Below are 26833 nucleotides of genomic sequence, written 5' to 3'. Positions count from 1 at the left end.
CCCAGTTATTGTGTCATTTATTATAGATGTACATTTTATCAGTGATGGAGAAGAATGTTTACTGAGATGCATTTTTAAGAGAAAAAGAGGTTTAATTTTATTTCAGGCTGCAGAGGGTCCCTATTACTAGAGAGGATATTTTGCTTTTGTTTGTAATGATTCTTTTGTGTATATTGCAAAATCTAAACATTTGTTTGTAAAACCACCTTACGCTACTAAAATAAACATATTTAACCTTCCAGCTCATGACTCTCTAGCTGTGCCAGAGCACTTCTGTGCTGTCTAGAAGTTCGGTGTACAAACGTGGTTAAATCTATCTGCCTGGTTTTAAAATTTGCGTAGTGGATAACATCTGATTTTACTCTTTTTCAGAGCGGTAGCGATTTCAGACCCAGCTCAGGTTGACGCAGGCGCTGGCAGAGCCGGGCGTTGTGCGGTGCGATGTGCAGCACCTGTGGTGTTCCCAGGTGGGCTCTTCGGCAGGCAGGGGTTGCTGTGCAGGTGAACGTGTTAGCAGAACTCAGGTAATTAGTAGCTGAACAGACATAATCCAAGGCTAATCTATTCTGTTACAGCTCTCCAAGTAAGACAGGCAGCCCTGTGTCATCATCAAGGTTGAGGAGACCACACAGCAGGCCAGCAGTAGTATGTTCTGAGTGTAGTATTCAGCTGCCGGACTAAACTGCTTCCAAACGCTGTTTTTTTGCTGGGTGCAGCCGCCTCCTCTCGTTCCCCAAACCCAAAGCTGCGGTCCGAGCTGGCACGTACTGCAGAAGCCCCTCAGCTGGCTCCTCCCTCTCTTTTCTCTTTAAAACAGCAAGTAGCGCCTGTGAAAATTCAGTGTTCCAGCAGTTTCATTGTGCCTGTTCATCGAGTTGCTTCTGCTGGTACCCAGGCAGACAATCGGAGCTGGGAGAGGCCAAAGGAGTTGTGGAGGTGAGATATTGCCTTCCGTCGCTGCTGTGGTGGTTCTGGGTGACAAGGATGGGTGCCTGTGTGTGACAACCGTCTCCTTCCCCGCTGCCGCGTGTCCGTCCTTCCCACCGTGCTCCCCGTTCCGGAGCCTTCCTCCCGCACTGCGGGCAGAGGGCTGCTCGAGGAGTAACCTTGTCTTTTTGCTTTACAGTTTGAAAGACTGAAAACCTGAGGAGTGAGAGCTGATTCTAGCAAAGTAACTTTTAAAATCCTTGGTTTGGCTGTAAAGCCAGCGTAAGAAAATCTGGTGGTGCCTCCTTGGGTAGATGGTGAATGGTTATGGCGATGGTTAATGTAAACGGGATCTAAGGATCACTTTACACACAGGGAGGCACTAAACCCCTCTGCCCTCCTGTTATTTCTCTCTAACTTTTTCTGTTTGTCTTTAAATGACTCTAGTACCAAATTAGAACTGGGGAAGTGTAGTAGCCTTTGCAAAAACTCTTTTTTGCACATATTTACACTCTGTTTGTTCTTTCAGACAGTCAGCAACCAGCATGTTAACAACTCTTTCTTTTCAAGGCGATGCAAGTGACATATTACCTGCTCTGATTAGCTATTTTTTGAAAGAAGGCAATTGAAATAAGATAGTTTTGTGGTATGTACCTGGAGATCGTTGTTTGAATTGGGCCTCTCCAGAATAAGGTGCAGAAAATCCAGGACATACTGCTTTTCACCCAGCAATGAGGATGGTGTTCACCCAGCTTTAACTGCTTGCCTTTCATCTCTAGCAGGAGTTTTCCTTTAGACAGTGGATACTTCTGCTCCGATGGCCAAAGGTCTCCACTTCGTGTTCTGTGTGATCACAACCACGCTGCTCCTGCGAGAATCAAGCCAAGCAGGTGAGAAAAATGAGCCAAAAATGCTGGCTGCATCTAAATCTGGTTTTGTTCTTTACAGAGTGTTAATTCTTTCAATCTTTCACTGCTAGAGATTACAGGATTTTGTCTTCATCTAAGAATTTGCTTTTGAATTGCTTATTAAGATACCAGCAGGTCCTGCCTTGTGACAGCTTGTGGCTGTGACTTTACCGTGCTTAGGGAAGAGGAGGTGATGAGCGCATTGGGGCTGTCGGCTCTGTAGACAGAGGTGACCCCGCGTTCCCCAAGTTCTGCGGGGGCAGCAGCAGGAGCCTGGGTCCCGCTTTGCTTGCCCTGAGGAGCTGAGCTTGCTGCTGCACCTGAGCAGCACATGCTCTTGTTTTAACCCTGTTGTGCCTGCTTGGTGCTGTGTCCCAGCCTCAGGCTAAGGAGTAGCTTGGCCTCGCAAAATTACTGGAAGGTAAAAATTGGTTCTCTGTTCAGAGGGCTGGAAGAGCAACTTCTCTTCCTCTGCTGTCTCCTGCCCATCTCACACACGCACCTCCTGCCTGCCCAGAGCTGGGGATGGCGGAGCTGCCCCAGCAGCGCTTCACACACTTTTGCTTCTGTGCTGAGGGCCAAATTCTGAGAATTCTGTCCTCCTGAGTTTCCTAGTGTGCTCCAGAACCATCATCCACCCGCCCCCTCGCTGCCTCTTTAGTTCAGCCGTCTCCTGGCACAGGACGCGAAGACAAGGGGACCAGCCCAGAGAGGGATGATGGGCTAGAAAATTGGGGTGAGGTGGCCGGTTTTTAAGAGCGCTACGAGCTTTTTCTCGGTAAGTTAAGCAGGGAGCTGGGTGTGCTCGGAGCAGAAGGCATAAGGACAAGGCTGATTTGTGCAGCCACAGTTGCTTCCCGCAGCCACCGGCCTGTGGGGAGTGAGGGGGATGAGCCTCTTTTTTCCTTTTTGCCTTATGTTTTTGTAACTCTCACAAAGGATTCTCACAAGGAAGACTTGGCTTCTGGGAAGTGTCACTGCCGTGAACTCTGAGTTAGTGCTGCAGCTTGGTTACTTATGGGCCTTTCAGGCGTTCGCACAATGGGGCTTTGAACAGCTGCATCCAGCGGCGCTGCGGGGGGCTGGAGGCCTCGCTACAGCCTGTTTGCTTCCAAGAAACCACAGCAGGTCTTCCAAAAGGAGCCTCAAAAAGCTTTTACTGGCTTTAATGAGGTTCTAAAGGGAGACAAGAGAACTCCTTTGTGAAGATGTCCAGCTCCCATGGAGAAGTGGAGTGGAGAGGGGAAAAAACAGGTTTTGTTTTACAAGAATGTAGAGTTCAGCACAAGACCAGAAAATGCAAAACTGAAAAATGGATAATACATAATGAATGAATATGTTGCTATATTTAATGAGAAACTCGCAGCTTTTGCTTGAAAGAGTGAAAACACCCCAAATTTTTTGTTTTATCAGGAGGGATTTTTGGCTTTTGCACTGGGAATTCTTTGATTCCGAATGTGCTGTGCACATTCTAGAAAAAAATCCTGGGCAATCAATATTGACACAACTGTGGTTTTAATTTTGTATCTGCATCGTTATAGTTTATCCGTCTTGCAGCTGAGGCAGGACTGACTGAGGTTTTCTCCTGAGTATTATGAAAAGGGAAGCTTAATGCTGAAGAACTTGTGGTTGTGTACAGGCCTTTTCCTCAGGGCTATAGATGAGGTTTTGCGGGAGTTTGGGGGAAATCGTGGTCATGTGAGGCAGCGGGAGAGCCGGATTTCCACCTGTCAGGGAGGGCGAGAGGGAACTAAAGCCGTTGATTCTGCAGAATCCCATCTTCAGTGTGTGAATGACAGCCATAGTCATTAAGTTACAATCAGAACCTTTTGTGGCTGTTTCTGCTCCTGTTTGTCACTAATTCTGTGCTGTGAACGGGGAAATCAACTTGGCAAAACTGCTGCAAGTCGCCTGCACTGGGAGCTTCAGAGTCAAGGGTAATCATTCTGTTTATTGAAGTGCAGTATGAAATCAGTGCATGAAACTTCACTTTTAAGGAGCTGCAAATATAAGCCCTGCAAGAACTCGATTTTTTAACTCTTTCTTTTAGGTGCTGCGAGGAAGGATGATGCCGTGAGCAAGGTATGTGTGAGTGCATTGCTGCAGTTATGATGAAGGCTGATGGGAAATCATCTTGAGTTGTGCGGTTCTGTGAGGCTGGAAGATGTACTGGTGAACTCAGCGTTCCACGAATCCATGTTTCCTCTCCTCCTCCTCTCACATTTCCTACTGTTCTATCTCCTGGAATTGCTCTCTAATGAGACCTTAATTAGCTGCTAATTTGTCAACAACATGAATTGATCTCTTTGGAAGACTGTGTGCACTGTGTATCTGAAGAATTGTGACAATATTTAAAGGGGTTTTTATTTGGACAAAGTATGCTGACAACACACAATGGAGTGAAATACGTGTGATTTATTCATCACTGTTAGGGAACAGCGGTGCTGAGATAGCTGCAGCTTACAGGGGCGGTTTTAAATCCGGTTTAACACATGCACACCCACCCCAAGGTACAATGTAATAAGAGGAGCCATATCTGGGACTTTGAAATTCCATTATTTCTTCTTTTTTGATTTGCAGGGCAGTGGCTCAAGGGGACCAGAAGAGGGTCTTCCAACGCTGACTGTCACAACAATCCTGGTAAGCAGTGACACAGCACTGACAGTGGCTGCGAGGCAGCTGGAATTACACTTGGCCTTCTTTTCCTCCACCCATATGTTTGCAGGTGTTTTTTTGGGCTGTCTGACACCGATATCCCTGTTCATCAGAGCACTGGCTCAGGGGTGCAGACGTGCACACTGCCTGTAGTTTGCACCAGGAGGATTCGAGGGCTGTGAAAGGCCCAAAACAGTTTAATTCACAATCAGTTGCACTGACTGGGGGAGAAGGCAATTGTATCTTTTTCCCTCAACATGCAGGAAGATCCCTACGTCATGGTGAGAAGCGCAGAACTGGAGGGCTACTGCATGGATCTGCTGAAAGCGCTCGCTGCGATGCTTCACTTCAGCTACAGGGTGAAGGTGGTGGGCGACGGGCAGTACGGTGCCGTCTCTTCCAGTGGCAACTGGACAGGGATGATTGGCGAAATTTTGAGACAGGTAATTTCTAACTTATGTTTTTGACAAACTGCTGCTCTAGAAAGAAAGAGCAGTGCTGGCAGCTCTTGGACTCCGTTAGAATTTGCTCAGGGACTGAGCAACATGGAGGGATCCTGCCTGTTGTCTAGAACTAATGAATAGCAAGACTTGTAGTTGGTTTTGGCCTAGAAGTACTGTGTGCAGCTCTCAGTCATGTAGGTGCTGCAGCCAGAAACAGAAAGGAACGTGCTGCTGGTTTGTTAGACAAGGCTGATGTGTGTTTAATCTCATCCCGCAGGAAGCAGACATCGCGGTGGCTCCGCTGACCGTCACGTCCGCGCGGGAGGAGGTGGTGTCCTTCACCACTCCGTTCCTGCAGACCGGGATCGGAATCTTGCTTCGCAAAGACACCATCTCGCAGGAGATGTCTTTCTTCCACTTTCTGGCTCCTTTCAGTAAGGAGACCTGGACTGGCCTTTTATTTGCTTATGTGCTGACCTGCTTCTGCCTCTTTCTTGTTGCCAGGTATAACTGAGTTTGTTTCACAGATTTTGTTCAAGTCAAGTGATTTCTCAGCTGTGAAGAGATCTCAGTTTTAAAGAAAGTACCGGGGTGCATTTTGCTTTGAGGAACATTCTGTGCAGGTCCAGAACCAGGGCTGATAAAGGAAGGAAGGGGCATTTCCAGGCTGTCTGCTCTGCTGCAGTCCCACTGCAGGACTGTTTCTATTTTCCCCCTGAATATCTGCTTTTATCCTGTCGTTTTCCCGCAGACTGAGCCCCTGCGAGTGGAATGAGCCAAAGAACGAGGAGAACCACTTCACCTTCTTGAACAGCCTGTGGTTTGGAGCAGGAGCTCTTGCGCTGCAAGGTGAGCCGGGGCCGCGCAGTGCTCAGCTGAGGGTAAATCCAGCTCCATCTGTAACGCCGCCTGCCGAGGGAAAAGCTGCTCCAGCAGGGACACTCGACAGCACTGAAACTCCCAGTCTGGGCTTTGATTAGAGACTTGTCAGAGCTGTACGGATGGTTGGCTTCAGTTGGGGAATGCACATTTTTCTGGGGTGACAGTTGCCCTGTGGAATGTCAAGCTCACCACAGCACCGGTGCTTTGTAGAGTGGAGTGGCGGTGGTTTTGGCCACTATTGATTCAATTCTGCGTTGCATGCAGTGTCGACGCAGTTCAAACCAGCCATAGTGGGTCTTGTGCATTAGCTGCAGGGCAAGTTTTGCAGTTTGGTCGAGTTATTATTGCAGTTATTTGAAAGGAAGTCTAACTCGGGCTCCGGGATGTAAAGTTCTTCAGCTCTGTCTCACCGTACGTCACCTCCTCTGTGTTTTATCGTGCAGGTGTCACCCCTCGTCCCAAAGCGCTCTCTGTGCGGGTCGTCGCCGCAGTCTGGTGGCTCTTCACCATCGCGCTGCTGGCCGCCTACATCGCCAACTTCACCGCCCTGCTGAGCTCCGGCAGCGAGCAGCTGCCCGTCCAGACGTTCGAAGACCTCGTGAAGCAAAGAAAGCTGGAGTTTGGGACGCTGGAGGGCTCCTCTACTTTTTACTACTTCAAGGTGCAGAGAATTGAATTGTGCACATACACACAAGCTGTACAACCGCTAAGCTGGGACCAAGTTGTCTAGTTCCTGCCTATACATCCTTACACCACCCACCCTCATCACTGTAGACTCCATCCGTTTTCCTGTAATACTTCAAATAATGTGATTGTTGTCTGCTGTTTTGTTCATCTGTTCTTCCACCTTTTCTCAGAGAGAAAAGTGTGCAGAGACTGATATTTTTACACTGTGTTCTCTCTTAAGAAAGTGGTGCTAGTCTTCAGGGGTATCTTTGTGTGCCTTGAATACGAACACTGACGTAGGTCACTTCTGGGTGCATTAACTGGATGCCTGCAGAGGTTGGTTTTGAAGGGGTATGGCTGGGAAATATTTAATACTTCTATCCCTGTACCACTGTGCATTAGAGAGGAATCTGTGCTAGCTGCGTGCCAGTTCTCAGGACAGAGGGCTCCAAGGGCAGTGCTTTAAGTATTCTTACTCTCCAAATTGTTTTGCAACTATTATGCATATATGCAGATTTTTTTTTCTGGATGATCGATTTACACTTTAGTTTGACACTTGGATTGTTTTGGGCTGCAGAACTCCAAGAATCCCATCCATCAGATGATCTACGAATATATGGACAAGAGACGAGACCATGTGTTAGTCAAAACCTACCAGGAAGCTGTTCAGCGCGTGATGGACTCGAACTACGCCTTCATCGGCGAGTCCATCTCGCAGGACCTCGCAGCCGCCAGGCACTGCAACCTCATCAGGGTCCCCGAGGTTATCGGAGCCAGAGGATTCGGCATCGCCACTGCCCAGGGTCAGTCACTGCAACGCGCCTGTCCCGCTTTCTGCTTGGATTTCACGGTCTGAATTCGCAGATTGACAGAACGAAAAGCCCCACACAGCTGAGTCCTGAAACCTGCCCGTGCTTTCTGCAGTCACACTAATAAGCTGCACTGATTGGTAACCCCGCTCCTGCAGGGTTTCCATTCTGTAGGTGAACTATCACTAGTGCTCACTGACTCTTCCTCTGAGCTGTAATATGCAAAAAAAATGCAGCTCTCAGGGGCGTCATTGGTTCCTGTGGGTTTTGTCTGAGTCCCGGTACTGCCGAGCTCCCAGTGTCAGCGGGGCAGACGGTTTGTTCCCCTGTAGAGCACGACTGCTGCTATTTCTCAAAGTACCGTCACTGTCACTACTCTGCAAGTATTATTGTCCCTCTGTGGGTGTGACAGGAATGGTTGGTACCTAAGACAAGCCCTGGCCTTACGCTGCTGTGCTGTTTGCAGAATGGCTGCAGCTCCAGGTAACCCTGCTGGGCAGCGTAGCAGTGGGTTGCGTGACGATGTTACCGCGGCTCTGATCTCTCCCATACTCTTCTCTCTCTCGTTGTGCCGCTGCCAGCATCCCGGTGGACTAAGCAGCTCTCCGTCGCCGTCCTCAAACTGCGCGAATCGGGCGACCTCGACTACTTGCGGAACAAGTGGTGGGAAAGCAGCTGCCTCCACAAGAGCCGGGAGCGCTGGAGTCCCCTGCAGCCGCAGGCCCTGGGCGGGCTGTTCCTCACGCTGGCCATCGGCCTCGCGCTGGGGGTGCTGGCGGCCGTGGCCGAGCTGTCCAACAAGAGCAGACGCGCCGCGGGACACGCCAAGGTAGGGACAGTCACCACCTCGCATCCGCGTCCCTGCTGGTCAGCACGGACACGCCGCTCTGCGGAGCTCTGCGTCCCATAGCTTGGGCTTCAGTGGCCTGAACAGGGTAACAATAATAAAATAACTCCCTCTCCTCCCAAAAGTATGAAGGAGAAGCATTTACTGTAACTCCTGGGCAGCCAAACTGCATCCCAATGTGCTGTGTGCAGAGGCCAGGAAATCATCAATAACCAGTTTATTCTGAACTGTGGCTGTTCTTCAGTCAGCCGACAAGCAGGAAAACGTGTAGATGGAAGCGCCCCCGTACCTGAGCGTGCAGCTCGGTGTTCCTGCTCTCCATCCCGGCCCCCGGCTGGGTTCTGCGCACCTAAACCGTAGGTCCTGTGATGCAGAACAACTCACCCCTTGTTTCCTTCCCTTCTGTTTTTCAGAAATCTTGCTGCTCTGTTTTCACAGAAGAAATGTGCACTCGTCTTCGTATAAAAGAAAATAAAAGCCAGGAGACTTCAGGGAGGGCTAATGCTTAAGGATTTTTAGCTTAAGGAATGGGCGTGTATTAGGTTTATACCGTATGTATTTCATAGGAACTACATCAGTGTAGAAACGTGTTTTTCTGCAAGTCTAGAGTGTTAGTTTTCTAATGACACACACAGAGCACTTCTGGATTGGTGGTGGATACAGAAGAATATGTAGTGGTTTGGAAGAATTTACATTGAAAAGGGACAGAGTATAACTGTTAAAACCAAGGGAGATTAACGACTTGGTAAAATCAAGTTGAGATGGCCAAGGTGGTGGATCTGTGTTTAGCTGAGAAGTTCACTGTGTAAGTACATGGATGCTGTAGGAGTAAGTGACTCGAGAGAGGTTAATTTGAAGCCTTCGCTTACTAATTTCAGTGAGGTACAATCCTGAAATGTAAAGCCGGGGTGACTGATGCACATGCTGGTTTGCAAAGGGTTAAATCACTCCATTTACAAACTGCACATCTGGCGGAGGGAAAATGCAAATCCAGTCACTGCCTATGGCTTTAACTGCCCCGCATGGACAGAGACTAATGCTGATCAGTCCCAGCAGCAAAGAACCGGAGGTAACAAACTCCATGCCAGTGACAGGAAAATAGCCGAATAAAGCCCTGCACGTTCACTTTAAGGGTAATTTTGTGAGACTCGATTCGCACAGCTTGGCAGCAGAATTCCCCTCCAGCCGTCAACCGAACCAAGAGGGAGGGACAGGAGTTCCCAGAGTGTCCGGCTGTTGGGGACATGTGGGGCAGCTGCTGCTCCACAGTCCCAGATCACAACAGCTGTTTGAAACCCGGCTTAAGCAAGAAGGTGGATCAGTCCTTCCATCAAATTAACTGCAAAGAGCATGAAAGATTTTAGGTCAGCTTAAAAGCTGGCACGGAAAATGCAGCGTCAGTCACTCAGCACTTTAAAAACTATTTGGTATGTGCCAGGTCAGTGCTGGCAGAGTAGGCAGAAATGTATAAAATAAGGTTTCATTGACATTTAAATATATTTCTATATGAATGTCTCACAGAACAAAAAAATAAATCTTTTCATCACAAATACTGCAGCATTAAAATAAACACTTACCAAAATAAACAATGAGTGATATACATATATATATTTGTGTGTGTATACTATAGAGTGAATCATATTGTTGCTTTTTAAGTCACAAAAGCACAATATAAATATGGAATTTCCTGTGAACTCTTTTTCCCTGTTGTAATAAAAATACATTCTTTACAGTTAAAGTAAAACTAGTGCAAGTCCGTTCCGCTGCTCCTGCTCACCCAGCCGGCCCATCCGTATCATTTACATGGCACTTCATACTTGAAAATGACACTGAAAATCTTCCCTCCCAGCCGGTCCGCGAGCCAGGAGTTCTTGATCACCGCCAGCTTGAGGCTCTCGCACTTGAGCGCCGCGTAGTAGTTGGTGTGGATGGCGCGGCCCATGCCCTCGATGATCACCAGGTCCGTCTTGCGCTCCCTGACCAGCACGGCCAAACCTTTGTCCAGGCGGCTGGAACGAGAGCGCGGGTTAGAAACGCCAGCGAGGGATGAGCTGATAAACACTTTGAATCAAAGCAAATGAGACTGAAATGCAGCTTGAAAAGCTTCATTGAATGCATGCGGAATTGCGATTTCCCAGAAAACGCTGGCAAGTTCCATCTCCGGTAGAGAAACTAATCAAAAATCAATAAGTGATGATGTGAAATGCTTCTTATAGCCAAGTGGATTTCTTGGTCACATGCAGGATTTTACATCCTCCATAATGAAGCTGCTCGTGCAACTGATAACGTCACATGATAAATCAGATGGCAAGCAACTAGTGAAGCTCGAGCGATAGTACAAGGCTGTAAATCCAGACTAAGCAACTCGCAGTGGTTTTACAAAAGTGATTCGTATCAGAAAGGTGGCTGAGATAGCGCAGAGACACTCTGAACATCCCACCCGATGGAGACAAGTAACAAACTGGTACCTCAGATCCAGACACGGAGAACTCGAACCTGTCTGCACCAACAGCAGCTTCTCCTCCTTCAGAGCCAATCTTTAAACAAAGACAAAAGATTTTAGCAGCTGCCTCGGCAGGGTCAGGCAAGTCCAGCCATAAGCTGGACAGCAATGAATATCTCGGTTTTCTGTGCAAAGGCTTCTTTTTCCCGCTAGGATTTCACCGAGAAAATGTTTCCTTGAGCAAAAGGATTATTTAGTCAGCTCTGGAGCCCCTACTGAGGATATGCAAAATATAGGTATTTTCCTCTATTCTTTTTAAAAATAAATAGAAAATTATCTTTTAGTAGCTTGACTGCTTATCAGGGAAGACACGGACAGGAACTATGGATGTTCAACAACGATCTGTTTTCTAAATTTTTCACCTTAACAAAATAAATGATCCACCTTCTGTTACTGCCAGGCTGCAGACTTCAGACACTAATAAACACAGCTAAATGGGAATGAAATATGTAACCAGGAACTTGCATCTTTGTGTACTGCACGGGATCTAAGGAGGCTGGAAATCGCTTACTGGATCACTGGGTCCATGGCTGCGATGCGCTCGGCGACGATCAGGGACTCGCTGTAGGTGACGTCGTTCAGGGCAGGGCCAGAGTTACACGCCAGTATCACCTGCGGGAAACACGAGTGTGCGGATGAACGAGCCCGCGCCCGGCGCCAGAGCTGCCGTCTGCTTAAAATCACCGGTGCCCGCCTCGTTTTACAAAAGCAGGAATGCGAAGACCCCCGGTTCCCTCCTTTCCCGCCGCTCACCAGCTACGTCAGGTCTTTTGACACTCTACCCTCGCTCAGCGGCCGCGAGGCTGACACACGCGTTTTGCTTTCCTGCCTTTCAGCATCTACGGCCAGCCGGACTCTGAGTCCCAGGGCCTTGGATTATTCCCAATTTAGCCGTTAGGAGTCCCTGTGCTGCTGGCAGGTGATTGACAAAGCGTCACCAATCACCCAACTCACACAGTGAACTTGCCATGAGGAGCACTTACCTCTGTCCCTCTGGAGAGGAGCTCTCTGACAAAAGGAAAGACTCCTAAAATTATGTCTATTCCACTGTTATCTGCGAAAATTAAGGCACATTTATGAGGGGGACCCTCCTGTAAGAGAACAAAAACAATGTATTCAGGATGGAGTTCACGATTCATTTCAGTGCACAGCTGGCGTTATTTAGAACGACTCTAAGACCGCACATTTAAGTGACTGGCAATTTTTGGTATTTAACAGCAGCGTAACTCATCGGAACATCACGTAATGATTTGTAACAGTCCACAGGTACCAAACCTTCGGCTGTCATTTCCAACAGAGATTTACACAAAGAAACAAGAGCTTTTCAATTAACCTTCATTAAATAATAATAGAGATCACACAAGGCAAAAAAAGCTTTGCTAATTGATAGGTTAATTACTTTCAGCCAGCTCTTAGCTCCTTTATGGCGAGGCTGCTGATTCACTGGTGCTGTGTTAACAGGATTTGGTTTGAGTTGTCTGAACAAAGTTCTGTTAAATGTTCAGAAACTTAAGATTAATGAAGTGGTTTTGGGGTTAATGTATCTGATCGGTTGATGGTCAGTATCAAGCGGTGTCGTACCTTCAGTCGCTCCAGCCACTGACTGTAGGAATCTTCTAACCAGGGACGCTCTGTGTCACACACAAAATCACGTTAGTGTTTCTTTTAGGCAAACAGTAATTCTGTACATTACGAAAAACAAGCGGTGTGTCTTTCAGATGCTTAAGCACTAAAGCACTGGAGCTCAGGTTCTGAATGTTAAAAGTGTAAATTCAAAGAGTTCCTGAGCTCTTAATTACAGGAATAGCTCAATTGCAGCAGTCTCAACATGGGATTTTCACACTAAAGCAATGGAGCCATGCAAGGTGGCTTTTGTACGGACTCGCTGGGGATGGACGGTGTTTTACTGCACAGGACACCAGCTCAACAGGGTTACAACGGCTACAGAAACAGCAGGGACAAGATATTCTGGATATTTGTGCAGCTAAGACTTCAGTTTGAGAAGTTTTCAGGTTTCAGGTCCTTTGGAACACGACCAGGAATGTTGCACTGAAACTCTGCAGCATCTATTGCGGAGCTCCCTGCCCGGGCAGCAGAACGGCCACAGAAACACTCACACTCATGTTAACACAATACCCAGTCCCAACCACAACAGATCTCCACGTACCTTGTAGTTTTGACTTGGCTTCTTCAAATCCAAACTGTGGCTCAGATTCCAGAACCCTGTGTAAGAAGGGAAATGAAGAATACACAGTTAGGCGACTTCATCTTGCATAAATATCATGCAAACATTTCTTTAGCAGGTGGGCAGCAATGTTTTTGCATTGGTTACAATGGGCACTGGGGGCAGGTCCTATGACAGAGAAACAGATAGTCTGGGCTTACATTAAAAACAGGCTCAGACCTACAGTAAATCACAGTTCTTAGACTAAAAGAAAAAGGCTCCAGCAGCACACAGATGTTTGCAGGCACTAGACTATGGGCAAAAAAGGGCATTTTTTGGTCTACAGACGACCATAAAATGTAGTTGTGATTGAAAACAGCTGCATGGTAAAATGGTGCTTTAAGAAAGCGAGTTTGAAGTTTGGTTTACGGAAGCTTTTTAAAGTTGTACCTGTGTGTGGGGGCAAAAAGAACTAAAATACCCAGGTGCAGGTTTTACAAACTCCTGCCGTTGGCACTTTGTGTTGTAAAACAGCCCCAGACGCTGAGGTGGTGATGAGGATCCCATCCCCAGGTGGCAGGTACGTGTTGCACCGTTTGGGCAACGCTCTCCAGCCACATCTCAACGTCCTTAAACCTCACACTAAGTTTAATGCACTTCTCTTGATCTAATCAGGGGGAAAACTCCTCAAAGATGCAGAAGGGGAAGGAAGTGCTGCATGTTGGCTGTAAACTGGCCCTCTCCCATGCTCTTGCATCTGTATTATCAGCCCCACAGAAGGGAAATTCTAGAACTGTCAAAAATGTTCTCAAATGAACTTAGGGATCCTGACAGGATATAAGGAAAAAAGCTTTCCAAATAGTTATAGAAATGTATGTTGCTCAAAAATAATTAGTATTTAGTCATCAAAAGAGACCACCCAGCCCAAGTTCCAGCCCACTGAACAGACACTGTGATATCGGAACAATGGGAGGCTGCAGAAAAATAGCACATTTCGGTTCTGGGGACACAGCCCAACACACGCCCACAGCAGCACTGGTAACAACGCCACAAGCAAAGCGGCCGCACTGGCACATCAGACACGCTGGTTCACACAGCACAGGGAGGCCTGCCACATTTACAGGCTGGAAATAGGAACCTTCCCGCACCACAGCAACGCTCGTAAACAAACAACCAACGCTGGATTAAGGTGAAATACAAACTACAATTAGAGTTAGATTGGTGCACTTTGTTTAAAAAAGAACAATCAGATATTCTGTATCTTAAAAGGTGCTTTTAAAATGTTTAACACCTACTCTGAGACTGCTTTTGCTCCCCAGTCAAAGACATTCCCCGCAAGAAGTCCTTTCACCAGAGCAAACTGCCTCTCCTCCCAGCCTAATGAATCCAAAGATTCGATTACGCTTTGAAAACATTTTAAGGCTATGCCATTTTCTTTCTGCTTTACCTGTAAGAAAGACATGAAACGTTGGATTTATAGACAAAAATGTCTTACCCATCACTGGCTGTCTCAGTCCCAAGACCACGTTCAAGCATTCTCCTCTACGTTCATGGCCTCTAATGGACCAACAAGTTACTGTTATCAGCATGCTTAATAGCAACAAGATAAAAGTTCCCTGGGATTCTAAGAAAAAGCTTCGTTAGTGCTAGAGTATGATCTGGAGCCCAGGAATTACTTTTCTTAATGAGTCAGAGGTGCACTAGGGCCTGAGCAGGGTGGGGAATGGGACAGAGGACATGCAGAAGCCGTCTGGAGGAGCCGCGAGCCAGCGCAGGCGGGTGCCCAGGACAGGGCTCAGCCCAGACCTCCCGCTCCAACTGGAGAAGGGTTTTGAGTTTGGCATCAAGAGTTTCATCATCCCAGGTGCTGAGAAGCTCTTGAACTTTTTTCCTCTGGTTCCTTCTCGCTGTTCCTCCTCAGGGAGAACCACCAGCTGGTCAGAACTGCTGCAAGGTACCCAGTGCCTGATCCCTCCCCTGCAAACCGTTACTTATACAAAGTTCCAGAGTTGGGAAAAAGCGTCTTGAACTTACATGTTGTCCACCCTGTAAATTAAGAACAACCTACCTTTGAATAGGGGTCCGGAAAATTGAACTCGTTTAAACAGTGTTCCCTTGTATCCAAAAGACTTCGAACTGTTAAGGTACCATATGCACTTTAAAAAGGGAGAAGGGGGAAAAGAGATCAGCTACTTCAAACAGAAAACAGCTCTAAGTCACAGCACATCACACAAACAGTTACGCTACAAGTCTTTACATACCGTGCGTGCTAAACACTGTAACTAAGTTGAAAATCTACTACGCAGTTTAATTAAATACAGAGAGGGAAAATGTTCAGAGCAAAGCGAGATACGTGGTTATTTAAAAAGGTAGCATGTTAATTCAAGTAACTATTTTTAATAATTTTCCTGACGAAATATAACTTTTCCATTAAATTCCAATATATGAAATCAGAAAGTTCTGTGCACAGGATGTGACGTTTGGCACATCAACTTGCTGAAGCCTTCAGCCTCCTCAGCTTGGGGCTGGTTCTGCCTCACCACCTGGTTGGCTCCCCGTGGGTTTTCACCAGCCGTTAACTGGCTCTGCCCAGCGGAAGCAGCGAGCGCTGGCGAAGGGCAAAGGAAGGCACTCACAAAGGCTGCTGTCTGAGCGTCTGCAGCTTATTCCAGTATTTCTGCCGGAACTTTTCAGCTCTCTCCAGCGCATCCACAGAGTCGGGCTGGCTGGCTGCAGCGCGCTTCGCCACCTGCCAGGGAAATGAGGCAGGACCAGGTTACCGACTTCACGCATCCCCCAGGTCAGTCTGAAAAATAAGCCCTCCATCTGCTGGAGTGTTCATGAAGTGCCATTTAAGAAAGAAGATGCTTCAAAACACTTAAAAAAATATATTAAAAAAATTTTAAAAGCACCACGGAAGCATCCTTCTGCCTTTGAGAGAACCAAGGGCTCCGAGGAGAAGGGACAGTCGGCTGCCTCTGGTACGAAGGGAAAGAGGGACTGGCCTTACACACCACAGCTCTGACACACCAGGTGTGTTTCGCAGGGTAAACATGTTGGTCAACAGAGGATTTATCTGCCAAACATTCGCACCATTCACACGCACGACCGTTGGGTGACATTTACCCCATCCAGCGCCTCCTCAAAGCAGGTGAGCCAGTATTTTCTGGCCATGGCATCGTCTGTGAGGTCAACGGTGTCTGGAATATATGTCGATGGGTCTTTCAGCAGGGGCAGGTTAACGAGCGGCCTCTCCAACCTGTCCATTTCAAGCATGTCAAACTAGGTGAAAAATGGAAGAGGTTTGTTAGAACTCACTCAGAAATGGATTCATAACAAACTAATCTTTTCACAGATTAAAGGGCTGACAAACAGATCGTTACATCTGCATAAATACTTTTAAAAATCTGCCATATAATAGAGCTTAAAATTAGGTATTGTTTTTAATATACAGCCACAACCCACTAAATCCATCAAAGTATAAGGAAACTAATTCCTGAAAACTGGGAGAGAAATCAGCAATGGAGAACAATTAAACCAAATTGACATGAAAAACACCAATGTGCAGAGCGGCAAAAGGTGGTAAAACACAATGAGCTTTCCTATTCCAGCTTCTTTTCAAAAGCAATTCAGTATATGCAGCATTAGAATATTTTAAGAACCTTAATGCATTTTCTGATTGCCAGTTTCACTGTGAAATCAGAATGACTGTATTGTCGCTGTATTTAAGAGATGACTTGGCTCATGCTCTTCTGACCAAGAATATATTTCTCTTTTCATAGGAAGCAAATAAATGCTGCTTAAAGACAGTGGAACATCATTTTCCCAGGCACTTAGTTCTAGACAAGACAAGCACATACTGTACCACTCCGTGTTCTCTGCAGAGGGTAAACATCAGGTGAGGTGCTCATGAGACCAGAACTCCCGGCGTAGTTCTCTCCCCAGCTATACTGGTTTGGATCTAGAAAAGAGAAAGACAAGAGAGAAACATAATCTGAAAATAAAACTGCAAATACCCCCATGAGCGAGGCTGGGGTCAGCAGCCCCTCAGAGAAGCTGCTTCGCTCCAAAAGCCATTCTCCCTTGTCTTTGTAAATAAACACAACTTTTCCCTCGAAACCGCACCAGAAACGTTCAACCACTCTGTGAATCACCAAGCTCTAAAGAGCTTCAGCCTCAATGAGACATCATAATAATTCTTTTTAAGCCTCTTTCCTTGTAATGAAGGGCTATAACCAGCAGTTATAGCACTATCATTGATCATAGAGACCATTTCTTATTTCTAAATCTAGATCCATTATTAACCAAATATAATTACATAACCCTTGAAGCACCATGTAAGTTTCATAGAAACACTGAACCTTTATCTAGAAACTTTTTTTAGTTAAAAAATAGTTCAATCAAGTATAGATCTATAGTACATGGTGCAGAAGCAACATCTTTAATTCCTCAGTAGTTTGCTCCTTGCCCATATCTATAAAATGGGTATGAAAACAATTCCACATACATTATTCTGAGGTGTATTTGATATTTACTAAAACTAAGTACCCTTAAGCACCTCACTGTCTGTCCCAGTATAACTCACATACTGACTGGTGCTAGTACTGCAACAAGAAAAAAATATAGCAGAAATCAACTAAAGCACCAAAGAATGCTGGACAGAGTGTCTCATCCCTCAGAAATGTCTGTGAGGCTTTTCACTCGCAAACAAACAGGTTTGAGATGCTGGTCTTCTCCAGTACATTAAATGAACTCAGGAGCTGGTCTCTTAAAGAGGGAGAAAGTTCTCAGAAAGCCCGTTTCCCCAATTTGATTCAGTTAGGACTGCTCTCTGCAGAAATCCAGAAAAGAGCCAAATCCTGCTGGCGTCTCAAAGGTGAGCAAGAAAAACAGCGAAAAATTAAGATGTCTCTGCCAGAATATATAAAACCAAAGCCCAGCATCTGTATTTATTAGTGCCAAATGTATTTATTTAGGCAACAACTTACATGCAGCCTCTTAAGAGAAACTCGGACATTACACTGACATTTCAGAACACAGCAGATACAGAACATAGCAGGGCTGTACTTACTGTCTTGTTCAGCTCCTTTTAAAAATGCCCCAATGGCTCCCAGGTAGCCTTCATGTCTCAGGAACAATGCCTGAACCTCTCCCTGCCACAATATGAAACATTGCAATTGGATGGTCCCTGGTGGCTAACAGGTACTTCTTTGTCACTAGTTTTACACTTAAATTTAATAGACACAACTAGGAGATGGTAACAGTTATTTGTGCTACATGCTAACACATTCAGTAACTTTAGCAGCTGCAGGAGGAACTGCTTAACACATCATTGCACAGTTATTAAAGAGCTGGGGAGAAAAGGCGTGTGCTCTGCGGCAGGGCTGCGCTGGGAAGGACGCCGGCCCACCCATATTCAACTCCTCTTGCTTCAACAGCCTGCAGATACAAGGTCATCAAATTCTGGGCCACCACCCTGAGCATGTGCTGCTGCGCATCCAACATATTCGAGACACTGCTCATTACCGGTAGTTCACTACACTGCTATTTAACATTTAATGTACAGACACTGTGTATGACCCACAGGCACACATTTTCCCCCATCAAGTTACTCAGTTTAATTGTTAATATAAAGCAGGAAGGCTAGGGAGGGTAAGACCAGGCTCCCTCCTACCACAGCGTCTCGCAGCTTTCCCTAAGGGAAAATGGGCAGCGGGAGACCCGCTGCGGTCCACGGTGACATTGGGATTGGAGCCACCGATAAAGCCAGAAACTAGAGCTGGAGTTTTGCGATAGTTTTCTTGAAACCCAACAAAGTTTCACAGAAAGGGACTGCAATGGTGTGGAAAAGGCAGCATACAGAAGTCTCTTGCCTGAAGCACTGAGAAAAGATTAAAAAATTGTGTCCACTAAGTGAGCTTTTGGATTTTACTGTTTATCTAGTAAAAAATCTTCAGTATCTTCCACAGCTTCAAAACTTACAATGAACTAACGGTTGGTTGTTTATTTCCATCCCCCTCTTTTTTCTCTTTTCCTCCCCTAAAACCAACCAACCAACCAACCAACCCCCTCCCTGCTCCTGACTGCTATGGCAGCACAATCCCACACTGCACAGCCTAGGGGTGAAAAGAAATAGGTGCGAGTCAGCAAGAGGAATTGAATAACAGTGGTAGCTATCTAAGAAAACAGTGACAACTCATTACTTGGCAGCTACAAGGCAGACTGTCAATCAAAAAATGTAACAGAGACAGAGAAAGGGAGGGAGAAAGAGAGGCCAGACAGAACTCCCAAGCAATTCATATTTATTTTACCCCTCCCACAACAGATCTTTATAGCTCTGCCTTACCTACCTAAAACAGCAGCCCTCTAAACTTACTTCATGTGCAAATTCATTTTTTAAAGTCTCCCAAAAACCTAGAAAGGTAACTAAATACGTGACTTTGCCATTAGGAAAATCTCTGTTTTCATTACCTTGGAGAAGAAGTTGATACTGTAGGTTATTGTGCGCATGGTAACAGGGTGACCCCGAATAAAGAATCCTCCAAAATATATTTTATCTAAGTTATGGATTTTGGCATAGAGGCAGGCAAGTTGACCAATGTCATTGCTGATCATATGTAGTAAGCTTTTTGCCATATCTTCTTTGGAAAATTCTTAAGGGAAAGAAACAGTAAAATAAATTAAACGCAGCTAAAGAATGCTCAAACGGACTGTACTCTTCTAACAGCCTAGAGCTGGGGAAAACACATACCGAGTTCAACCAGTCTCTTTATGTGTGTAGAAGAAAGGTGTCCCCCCCAACATCAAAAAAAAGTACTTCAAATAACACTGAGTGTGCATTTGACTGAAGATATCATGAAAAAAACCACTAAGCCTCTGTGAAATATTGCTTGAAAGAAACCTGCATGAAAGGCCAACAGCAAATGGCAAGAACCCCACTTCTTCTCTCTAGGAACCACTGGTGATGGTTCATCCATCCATCTTGACCTGAGACGCGCTGCAAGCATTTTATTATAATACTGCAAAGAAAGTCGCAAATCACAGCCAGAGGTCCTTTTCTGGGCCAAGAAAGCCACAGGTATTTCCCACAGGAATGGATTAACTTTGCACTAACTAGACAGCTATTTTTGTTGTTTGCCTTGACTTACGCAATCCCAAACTAAATCTGAATGTCTGCCTGTAAGGCTGTACCACAGAACGTTTCTGCACAAGCAGCAAATCCATGCTGACAGGTAATATAAACTATTAACTGTGTAGCAGATCCTGAGTAGACCTTTTATGTGCCAATACCTTTATCGGCTGTAGTAGACTTCCCGAAGCTGCTGGCTATCAGATTCCCGCTCAGCCCCAGCGTCTGGTAGGCGCCTCCGTACACGTCCTTCACCAGCATGTCCACGTTCGTGTGCTGGCCCTTCGAAGCGAGTTGCAGCAATTCATCAAATTTCTGCGGATGAGAAGCAGTCACTCCAGCTTTCCCGACAGCCTGGGAACCTCCCCCAGAAACCCGGAGTTCTGCAGCATCTTTACTGACCAAAACCAGGGGTTTGCTTTGGCTTAGAACCAACCCAGCAAAAGATACACGATTCCTGATTACAAGGACTGTTGCTGAATTTCCCCTGAAAACTAGAACCAGCACATATAAAGGAGTTGGAAACCTCATTCATGTCTTATCTTGCAAGGAATTCAGAAACACAGTAACTAAGAGTAAACAGAATTGTGTCTTCTTGACGCATAAGAAAAAAATGTTTAAAAACCAAAAGACTAAGTCTGCCTTTACTGTTGCAGAAATGCATTAATGGGCCTGAATTACACCAATACTTAATTTATAAGTCTGTTAACCCTGATTTTTTTTCTTCTACAAACTCAGAGAGAATTAAGAGCAGACATTATCATGTTCTGAGATTTCTTTTTAAAATGCATTAAGCAAAATACTGCAAGTATGGGTTTTCCCTTTGACATTTGCTTATTTGGTGCGTATGTAACTCTAGCTTTTTCTACACTGCTGACATTTAGGAACACCTATTTAAGACACACGGATCTTGGAGACAGGAAAAACCAGCATGATTTAAGAGCTGAGTGAGGCAGAGCAGTACTAAATCAGGTCTTATTCTGGCAGATTACCAACCTGGGATTTAAGTGATGAACCCCTGAAACCATGAAGTGTAACAGAGTTAGAATTCCTCCTCTCTGCTCCCGGACACTGGCAGTAACCGGGCATTCTCTGCTTCTGCAGATAATACTGCAGGAACCAGGCAGGTATTTTGTATTGAAGAGTACAAGCAATTAACAGAATTACCATTTTACCACCGATGACCATCTTATCTGTCCCTATACCGCTATCTTTTTGTATATAAAACTACCTTTTATGCATCAGAAGCATTGAAAATATGAATGTAAGCCAAGGACTCAGCCTTGTTATCCAACAGTCTAGGACCACAAGCACCGAATGGAGAATATCAAAATTGTCCTGAGCATCACAGACATTATTTAAAAGAATTTCTTCTCCCTATATAGAGAATCTGGCATTCCAACATTTCAAGCTTCCTCTTAGCATCTCACTTAATCCTACGGTCCTTAAAACTGACACTTCGGTACCTTTGTTTTTGTGAGCAGCGCTCCAAGACCCCAGAAGGTTCCGCCTCCGATTGAGCTCCCTCCAATCCATTCGAATTTGTCTTCTGTCTCTACCTGTCAATAAAAAAGGCAGATTTGTCTAGAAAGTCCTATTATAACCATAAACACACAGTTAGACATGAGAGCATATTGGGTTTGTTTAACAGTGAAATTAGTTTATGCAGAACTATTTAACTGTGTAAATATCAGGTGAGAAGGTCACCAGAGGTACATGTTCCACATACTCACACCACAAGCAGTTTCTGAAATTTAGATAGAAAATAGATACAGAGCAGTGTACCAAAGCAAACAAACAAATACTAAAAGTCACTCTGATCTGACAGCTTTTGTCCTCATCAGTTAACATAACAACTTCTCTAAACATCAAATTAAACATGATTAAAAAGAAACTATGGTAGTGAATGGAAAAGCATTCATAGCTCCATAAGAAACGGAAGCAAAAGTGAAAAAAACCAAACCCTTCTAAACTTTTTATTACCCAGGAAGAAACAACTACAAATAGTAAGATGTTCCAGATCATCTTTAACAAATTCTACAACAAAACATTTTAGCAACCACTCACCTTCACTATGGAAACCCCGGAGCCAATATTCACCAATAAATAAGGGAAAATATTTGGATGGTTCGTCTGAAATCGGAATTCTGTATCTGAATCTTTCTGGTATGCAAACACTTCATGGGGTATGTTCCTGAGCACAAAGTTGCATCCTTTAATTAGGCAGGTCATTACATCTTCTTTATCTACTCTGAGGGGAACAGGGAGGAAAAAAACCCTTACGTAAACTTGACAGTTCTATTGATAAGCAAGTTTGATTTTAGAACAGTAGTTTTCAAAGACTTTACAAAAGGGGATAGTAACCCACACCTCGCAGTAGAAGTCCAGATCTCTAGAAACACAAAGCCTGCATCTATCTGTCAATGATCTGTTCATCCACCAGCCAGCACACAAGACTGCACACAGAATAACAGGATTCACGACAGTACATATCTTGAGTATGGGGTCTGGGAACATGATACATAACTTAGATAAGATGGATGATGCAGTTAAGTCAGCTCTGTTCCAGCAGAATTCAACAGTATGGCCAAAGCGGGGTACTGATAGCCAGGATAACATCCCTGAACTGCTGCTGGTTGTAAGGCAAAAAGTAAAAGCCATTACCATAATCATGTTTTTGGTTTGTTTTTGCTGTGTTCCTGTCTGTTGGCCCAATTCCTGCACCTCTACCGTGTCAGTTCATGATACCGTTATCTTTTTGCAGCTTCTGTTCACTAACAAGTCAGTTCGGCCTGGTCTGACCATGATGTGTGTGCGCATTCCGCTGCTTCGCTCTTGCAGCACAGATGGTTTTTGAGGGGCAAAGTGAAAAAGCCTACTAAATTCCCACCAAAGAAGAAATACGCTCCTAAAACTAAGTTTAAACAGTTCCACTTACTTCAACCCCAATTTCTTCTCAATAAGATCTTTGAATTTATAGGCACCACCACCTGTAGCTTTGATGACTTTTGTCTCTGTATTGACAAGATGGTCTTTGATGAAATCTAGGCAGGTTTCAATGTAAGTGTTTTCAAATTTAATGAAGTGAAGTCGAGCTGTAATCTCCTCCTGGACGGATATCTCATACAAAGGTTCATTTTCTATGTCCTTTAAAAGAGAAAATAATTTATTGTAGATTATTCAAAACCCTTCCTTGAGAAAGAAAGTTACAGACAAACTGCTGAACACCAATACTTGTGCATCCTTTGCCTTGAAACTGTGTTAACGCTATTAAAACCAGAACACTGACTGGCAATTTCAGCACTTCCAAGAAGGCCAGGAATGTAGCCAAGTTTGCCTGCGCATGGGCTGAACAACTCCGAAGCCCATTCAGTAAAGACAACAGGTTTGATGTATCATCACATGAATTTAGATCTAGAGCTATATTAAGCCTGCAAAGCAAAAAATAATTGCCAAACCCATGCTAATGCCTAGCTTCCCCTGGAATATCGCAAAGGGTTATGAAGAGGAGCCACACACTCTTTTGAGCTGCACTATCAATGCTTAGGGGCGGCTCTGAGTCTCAGTGCACGCTAGAATGGGTGTTTAAAATAAACATTTCAGTTGTGACAACTTAATTCAGAGTAACAGACATTACAGAAGGTCACATTGAAGCTACAAGAAAGTTCTAGATGAAATTTTATGTAGAAGAAGTTACTAGATGGGTTTCAGATTAAATTTCTATTCTGCTATGAGAAGCCAGTCCCATACTTCACTCTTACGAGCCAACCGCATGCAACTGGCTAATGAGAGGATTCTCACCTTTCCAGAATGATCAAAGGATCTCACTCTTGCCACTTTGTGCTGCACAGTTGAATAATAAGCCAACTTGGTTAATGAACCACCTGTTAATAAAAAGATGATGAGTTATGGCAAGTGAAAAATAATCAGCTAGTGCTTATAGCTTTGCTTTCGTAACAGTATTCTCATCTCTTTCATGGTGCTCAAACAAACAAGAAAATGTTTGCAACCTGTGGGAGAAAAACAGGTGGCTTTTCCCAGCAAAATTCAAGTGGGGTCAACTTAGGGCGACGACTGACAGATGCTTACAGTGACAAAAGCAACAAAGCTTTCCTGACCTCAGACCTTATTTCAGTGTACCAGACACTGTTTTCAAGTTTCTGGTAGACAAAATCCAAACTCTGTTCTGCTAGCTCATTTCTCAAAGGTGAGGATTTTTTAAGCTTTGTGTTGGTTGTTTTTTTGTGTGTGGTGGTATGTGTTTGTGTGCTTTTTTAAACAAACAAATGAAACTTGGTAGCTCTGCACTAGGAGAAAAAGCTTTCTACCAAATCTCTAAGTAGAGGAATTGTTAAGCTTGTGGTGGAATGTCAAACTGTCTGTACAACACTGACAATGATACAGGTGCTTCAGCGATTAATCACCATAAATGGTGTGTAAAGGTGTGCTTTATACATTCTCCTCTTCCTCTCCTGGTTTTTGAAGACTTAATTCTGTTCAGAACACCAGCTGAGCCATGTCACTGGGCTTTACAACTAATCCTAGAACCCTGATTGCACTCTGACTCACAGGAAGGGCCAATTCCAGCTGTTACTTGAACAGACAGGAAATTAATCGCTTCTGAAGGAGTTAATTGGACTTGTGGTATGACAAGACTGTATATTATGGTGTGTATGTTCTTCCCACCACACAGCAAGTCCACACCACTCACAGCAGCGTTAACCAGAGGACTAGTGGAGGCTGGCGCTAGTACCATATGGTACCACGGCTGAAAAACACTTGACTGCTGGCCTCCCCACTAAATAGTTCCACTGGTCTAGTAACTGCAAAACAGACACAAACCGTGCGAACTGGCATTTTGGGTTCTGCAGATCTCCACAGAACAGACGCTAATCCCTGCACAGGTGAGATCACTAACAGGCTTATCTCGGCCGTGTCCCAGCACGGCCCTGCACGCCAGCACAACTCTGCCGTGCTCAGGCGTCGCTCTGTGTGTCACCTTGTCCTTGGTGCGGGCTGTTGCACACCCAGGAATGTTACGCTGTGGGGCTCACGCGCAGGGCGCGGGGTGTTCCTGGGGTGACTGAGGACGCGGTGCTGCGCCAGGCCCCCAGCCCAAACCCCTCATCCCTGACAGAGCCGCTGAACAGCGGCTTTCCCCGGGCCTCTTCCTCCCTCCAGGCCCGTGTGGAGAGCACGGAGCAGCACCCAGGTGCGCGGGCCGGTGCGGGAGCCGCTCGGGCCTAGGCCGGGCCAGCGTCCGGGGGGACGAGGTCGCTGCACAGCTCCGGGGGGGCGCGGCCCCAGCTGGCGGGCCCCGCTCCCCTTCGGGCAGGACAGCTCGCTGCCCCAGCCGGGCGCTCCCCTCGGCTCGCCGGGGCTGCCTCGGCCGCCAAGGACACCCCCATGCTGACACCCCCATGCTGACAGTCCCCCCCGCGGCCCGTTACCCGCGGCCGGCACGCTGGGCCTTGTAGTGCCGCTCCCCGCCTCCGCCGCGCCAGGGCCGGGCGCCGGGACTCCCAGTCCCGTCGTGCCCCGCGCCGCCCCCCCGCCGCAGCGCCCGCCGGGAGCCGTAGTTCGCCTCCGCGACCCCGCGCCGGACCGCGCCCCTCACGGGACTATATTTCCCGGCGTGCCCCGCGCCCCCCTCAGGCTGCCCGGCCCCGACGCGTCCCCTCAGCGGGTAAAGGCGCCGCCCGTCCCTCGGCCGTCGCCCCCTGCCCGCCGGCCCCTTCGTCGCGGCGGATCCCGCCCGGTTACCGATGTCGATGGCGAAGCGCTTGGCGTTCTCCAGGTTCCGAAAGATTTCGTCGGGCGGGAGGGTGATGCTCTTGTCCAAACTGCCGTGACCGCCGCTACCTCGCCCGCCCCGCTCCGCCATTTTGAACGCGACCCACTCCTCGCCCGGCCTCATCGGCATGCAAATGTATGTGCATACATCTACATACTAAACGCGCCGCCGCATAGATTATGCGGATGAGGCGGGGCTGCCGGGGCGGGCGCGCGCCTGCGGGGAGCGCGCTGCGGGCGCGAGCGAAGCGCGGGGGGCGGAGCGGAACGCGGGGGCGGGAACCAGAGCGGGCGGGCCGGGCCGGGACCCCCGGACTGGGGCACCGGGACCCCCGGGCTGCGGCTCCGGGACCCCCGGACGGTCCCCGCAGTTCCCAGCCGGGGAGGCGGGAGGCGGAGCGGGGGGAGGACGGTGCCGGTGGTTCGGGAGCTGGGCTGCAGTGGGTGCGCTGGTGCTCGGTCGGCACCGGCCCCGCTACCGGCTGCAGTCCCCGGAGTCGTCTTGTTCGTGCAAATAACCAAGGGCAACGCTGCTTGGGCATCAGCCGCCTTGAGTCGTCTCGCACGAGTACATGTGCGCACACATATGGAGCAGCTATTTGTGTCTCTCCCCTTTAAACAAAAAATTAGATTTAAATTCCTAGCATTTAAGACTGTCGTGTGACTCAGGGACATGCCACAGGAACATAAAACGTAACGTGAAGTGCCTTGGCAAGCTTCATCTAGGAATCAGAAGCATGTTCTGTGTTTGGGAGTCAGGCACAGATTTCCCCGAGCTTGCCCTTGCTGTGCCCTTTCTTCACGAGTCTCTTTGCTCTACATTTCCACAGAATTTGTTGCTTAGACATGCCTTGATTTTTGTCTTGATTTTTCTCTGCTGTGGAAAACAGCATTGCAGGAGTTCCAAATGGACACAAAACTGGTGATGCAATTAAATACCCATTCTCTCTTTGCTTTACTGAAATCTTTGTCTCATGTCCTTTAACCCCAGGGACCACAGGGAAATCAGCTATGCAAACTACTCAAGAAAGAATAACGTCCTGGATTTATTAACTAGATTTTTATTTATTTTTATGTTGTTAAAAGTTTCTGCAGCTTCTGAAGTTC

General features: G+C 46.6%; 2 protein-coding genes across 6 annotated transcripts; one reads left to right on the top strand and one right to left on the bottom strand.

The window, feature by feature from the left end:
* The first annotated feature begins 1741 nt into the window (after positions 1-1741).
* LOC308049369 (putative glutamate receptor) lies at positions 1742-8671 on the top strand. Its single transcript, XM_080358987.1, has 10 exons — positions 1742-1817; positions 3886-3917; positions 4416-4475; positions 4754-4933; positions 5211-5437; positions 5685-5782; positions 6259-6476; positions 7059-7284; positions 7872-8119; positions 8551-8671. The coding sequence occupies exons 1-10, from the start codon at positions 1745-1747 to the stop codon at positions 8644-8646; spliced, it is 1458 nt and encodes a 485-aa protein (XP_080215113.1). The 5' UTR covers positions 1742-1744; the 3' UTR covers positions 8647-8671.
* Positions 8672-8910: 239 nt separating this feature from the next.
* On the bottom strand, positions 8911-25856 carry PANK4 (pantothenate kinase 4 (inactive); the record flags this gene model as incomplete). 5 transcript variants are annotated; one of them, XM_080358918.1, is made up of 20 exons in its annotated part: positions 8911-9476; positions 9915-10146; positions 10606-10674; positions 11152-11252; positions 11624-11731; positions 12222-12271; positions 12808-12863; positions 14100-14251; positions 14873-14960; positions 15441-15553; positions 15931-16086; positions 16665-16765; positions 17876-17957; positions 19276-19457; positions 20095-20248; positions 21400-21492; positions 22001-22184; positions 22872-23080; positions 23735-23817; positions 25697-25856. In XM_080358918.1, 19 exons carry the CDS (start codon positions 25854-25856, stop codon positions 9933-9935), a joined length of 2355 nt encoding a protein of 784 aa, XP_080215044.1. In that variant the 3' UTR covers positions 8911-9476; positions 9915-9932. The 5 variants fall into 5 exon arrangements, with proteins under 5 accessions (XP_080215044.1, XP_080215043.1, XP_080215045.1 ...); XM_080358917.1 differs by lacking the exon at positions 8911-9476 and having other exon boundaries at positions 9549-10146; XM_080358919.1 differs by lacking the exon at positions 8911-9476 and having other exon boundaries at positions 9549-10146; positions 20095-20215; positions 25697-25848.
* Positions 25857-26833: the final 977 nt, after the last annotated feature.

This window comes from Nesoenas mayeri, assembly GCF_963082525.1.
Source record: "Nesoenas mayeri genome assembly, chromosome: 24".
In the NCBI taxonomy this organism is placed as follows: domain Eukaryota; kingdom Metazoa; phylum Chordata; class Aves; order Columbiformes; family Columbidae; genus Nesoenas; species Nesoenas mayeri.
The sequence above is the reverse complement of the archived record's forward strand: the minus strand, read 5'-3'. Positions and strand labels throughout refer to the sequence as shown.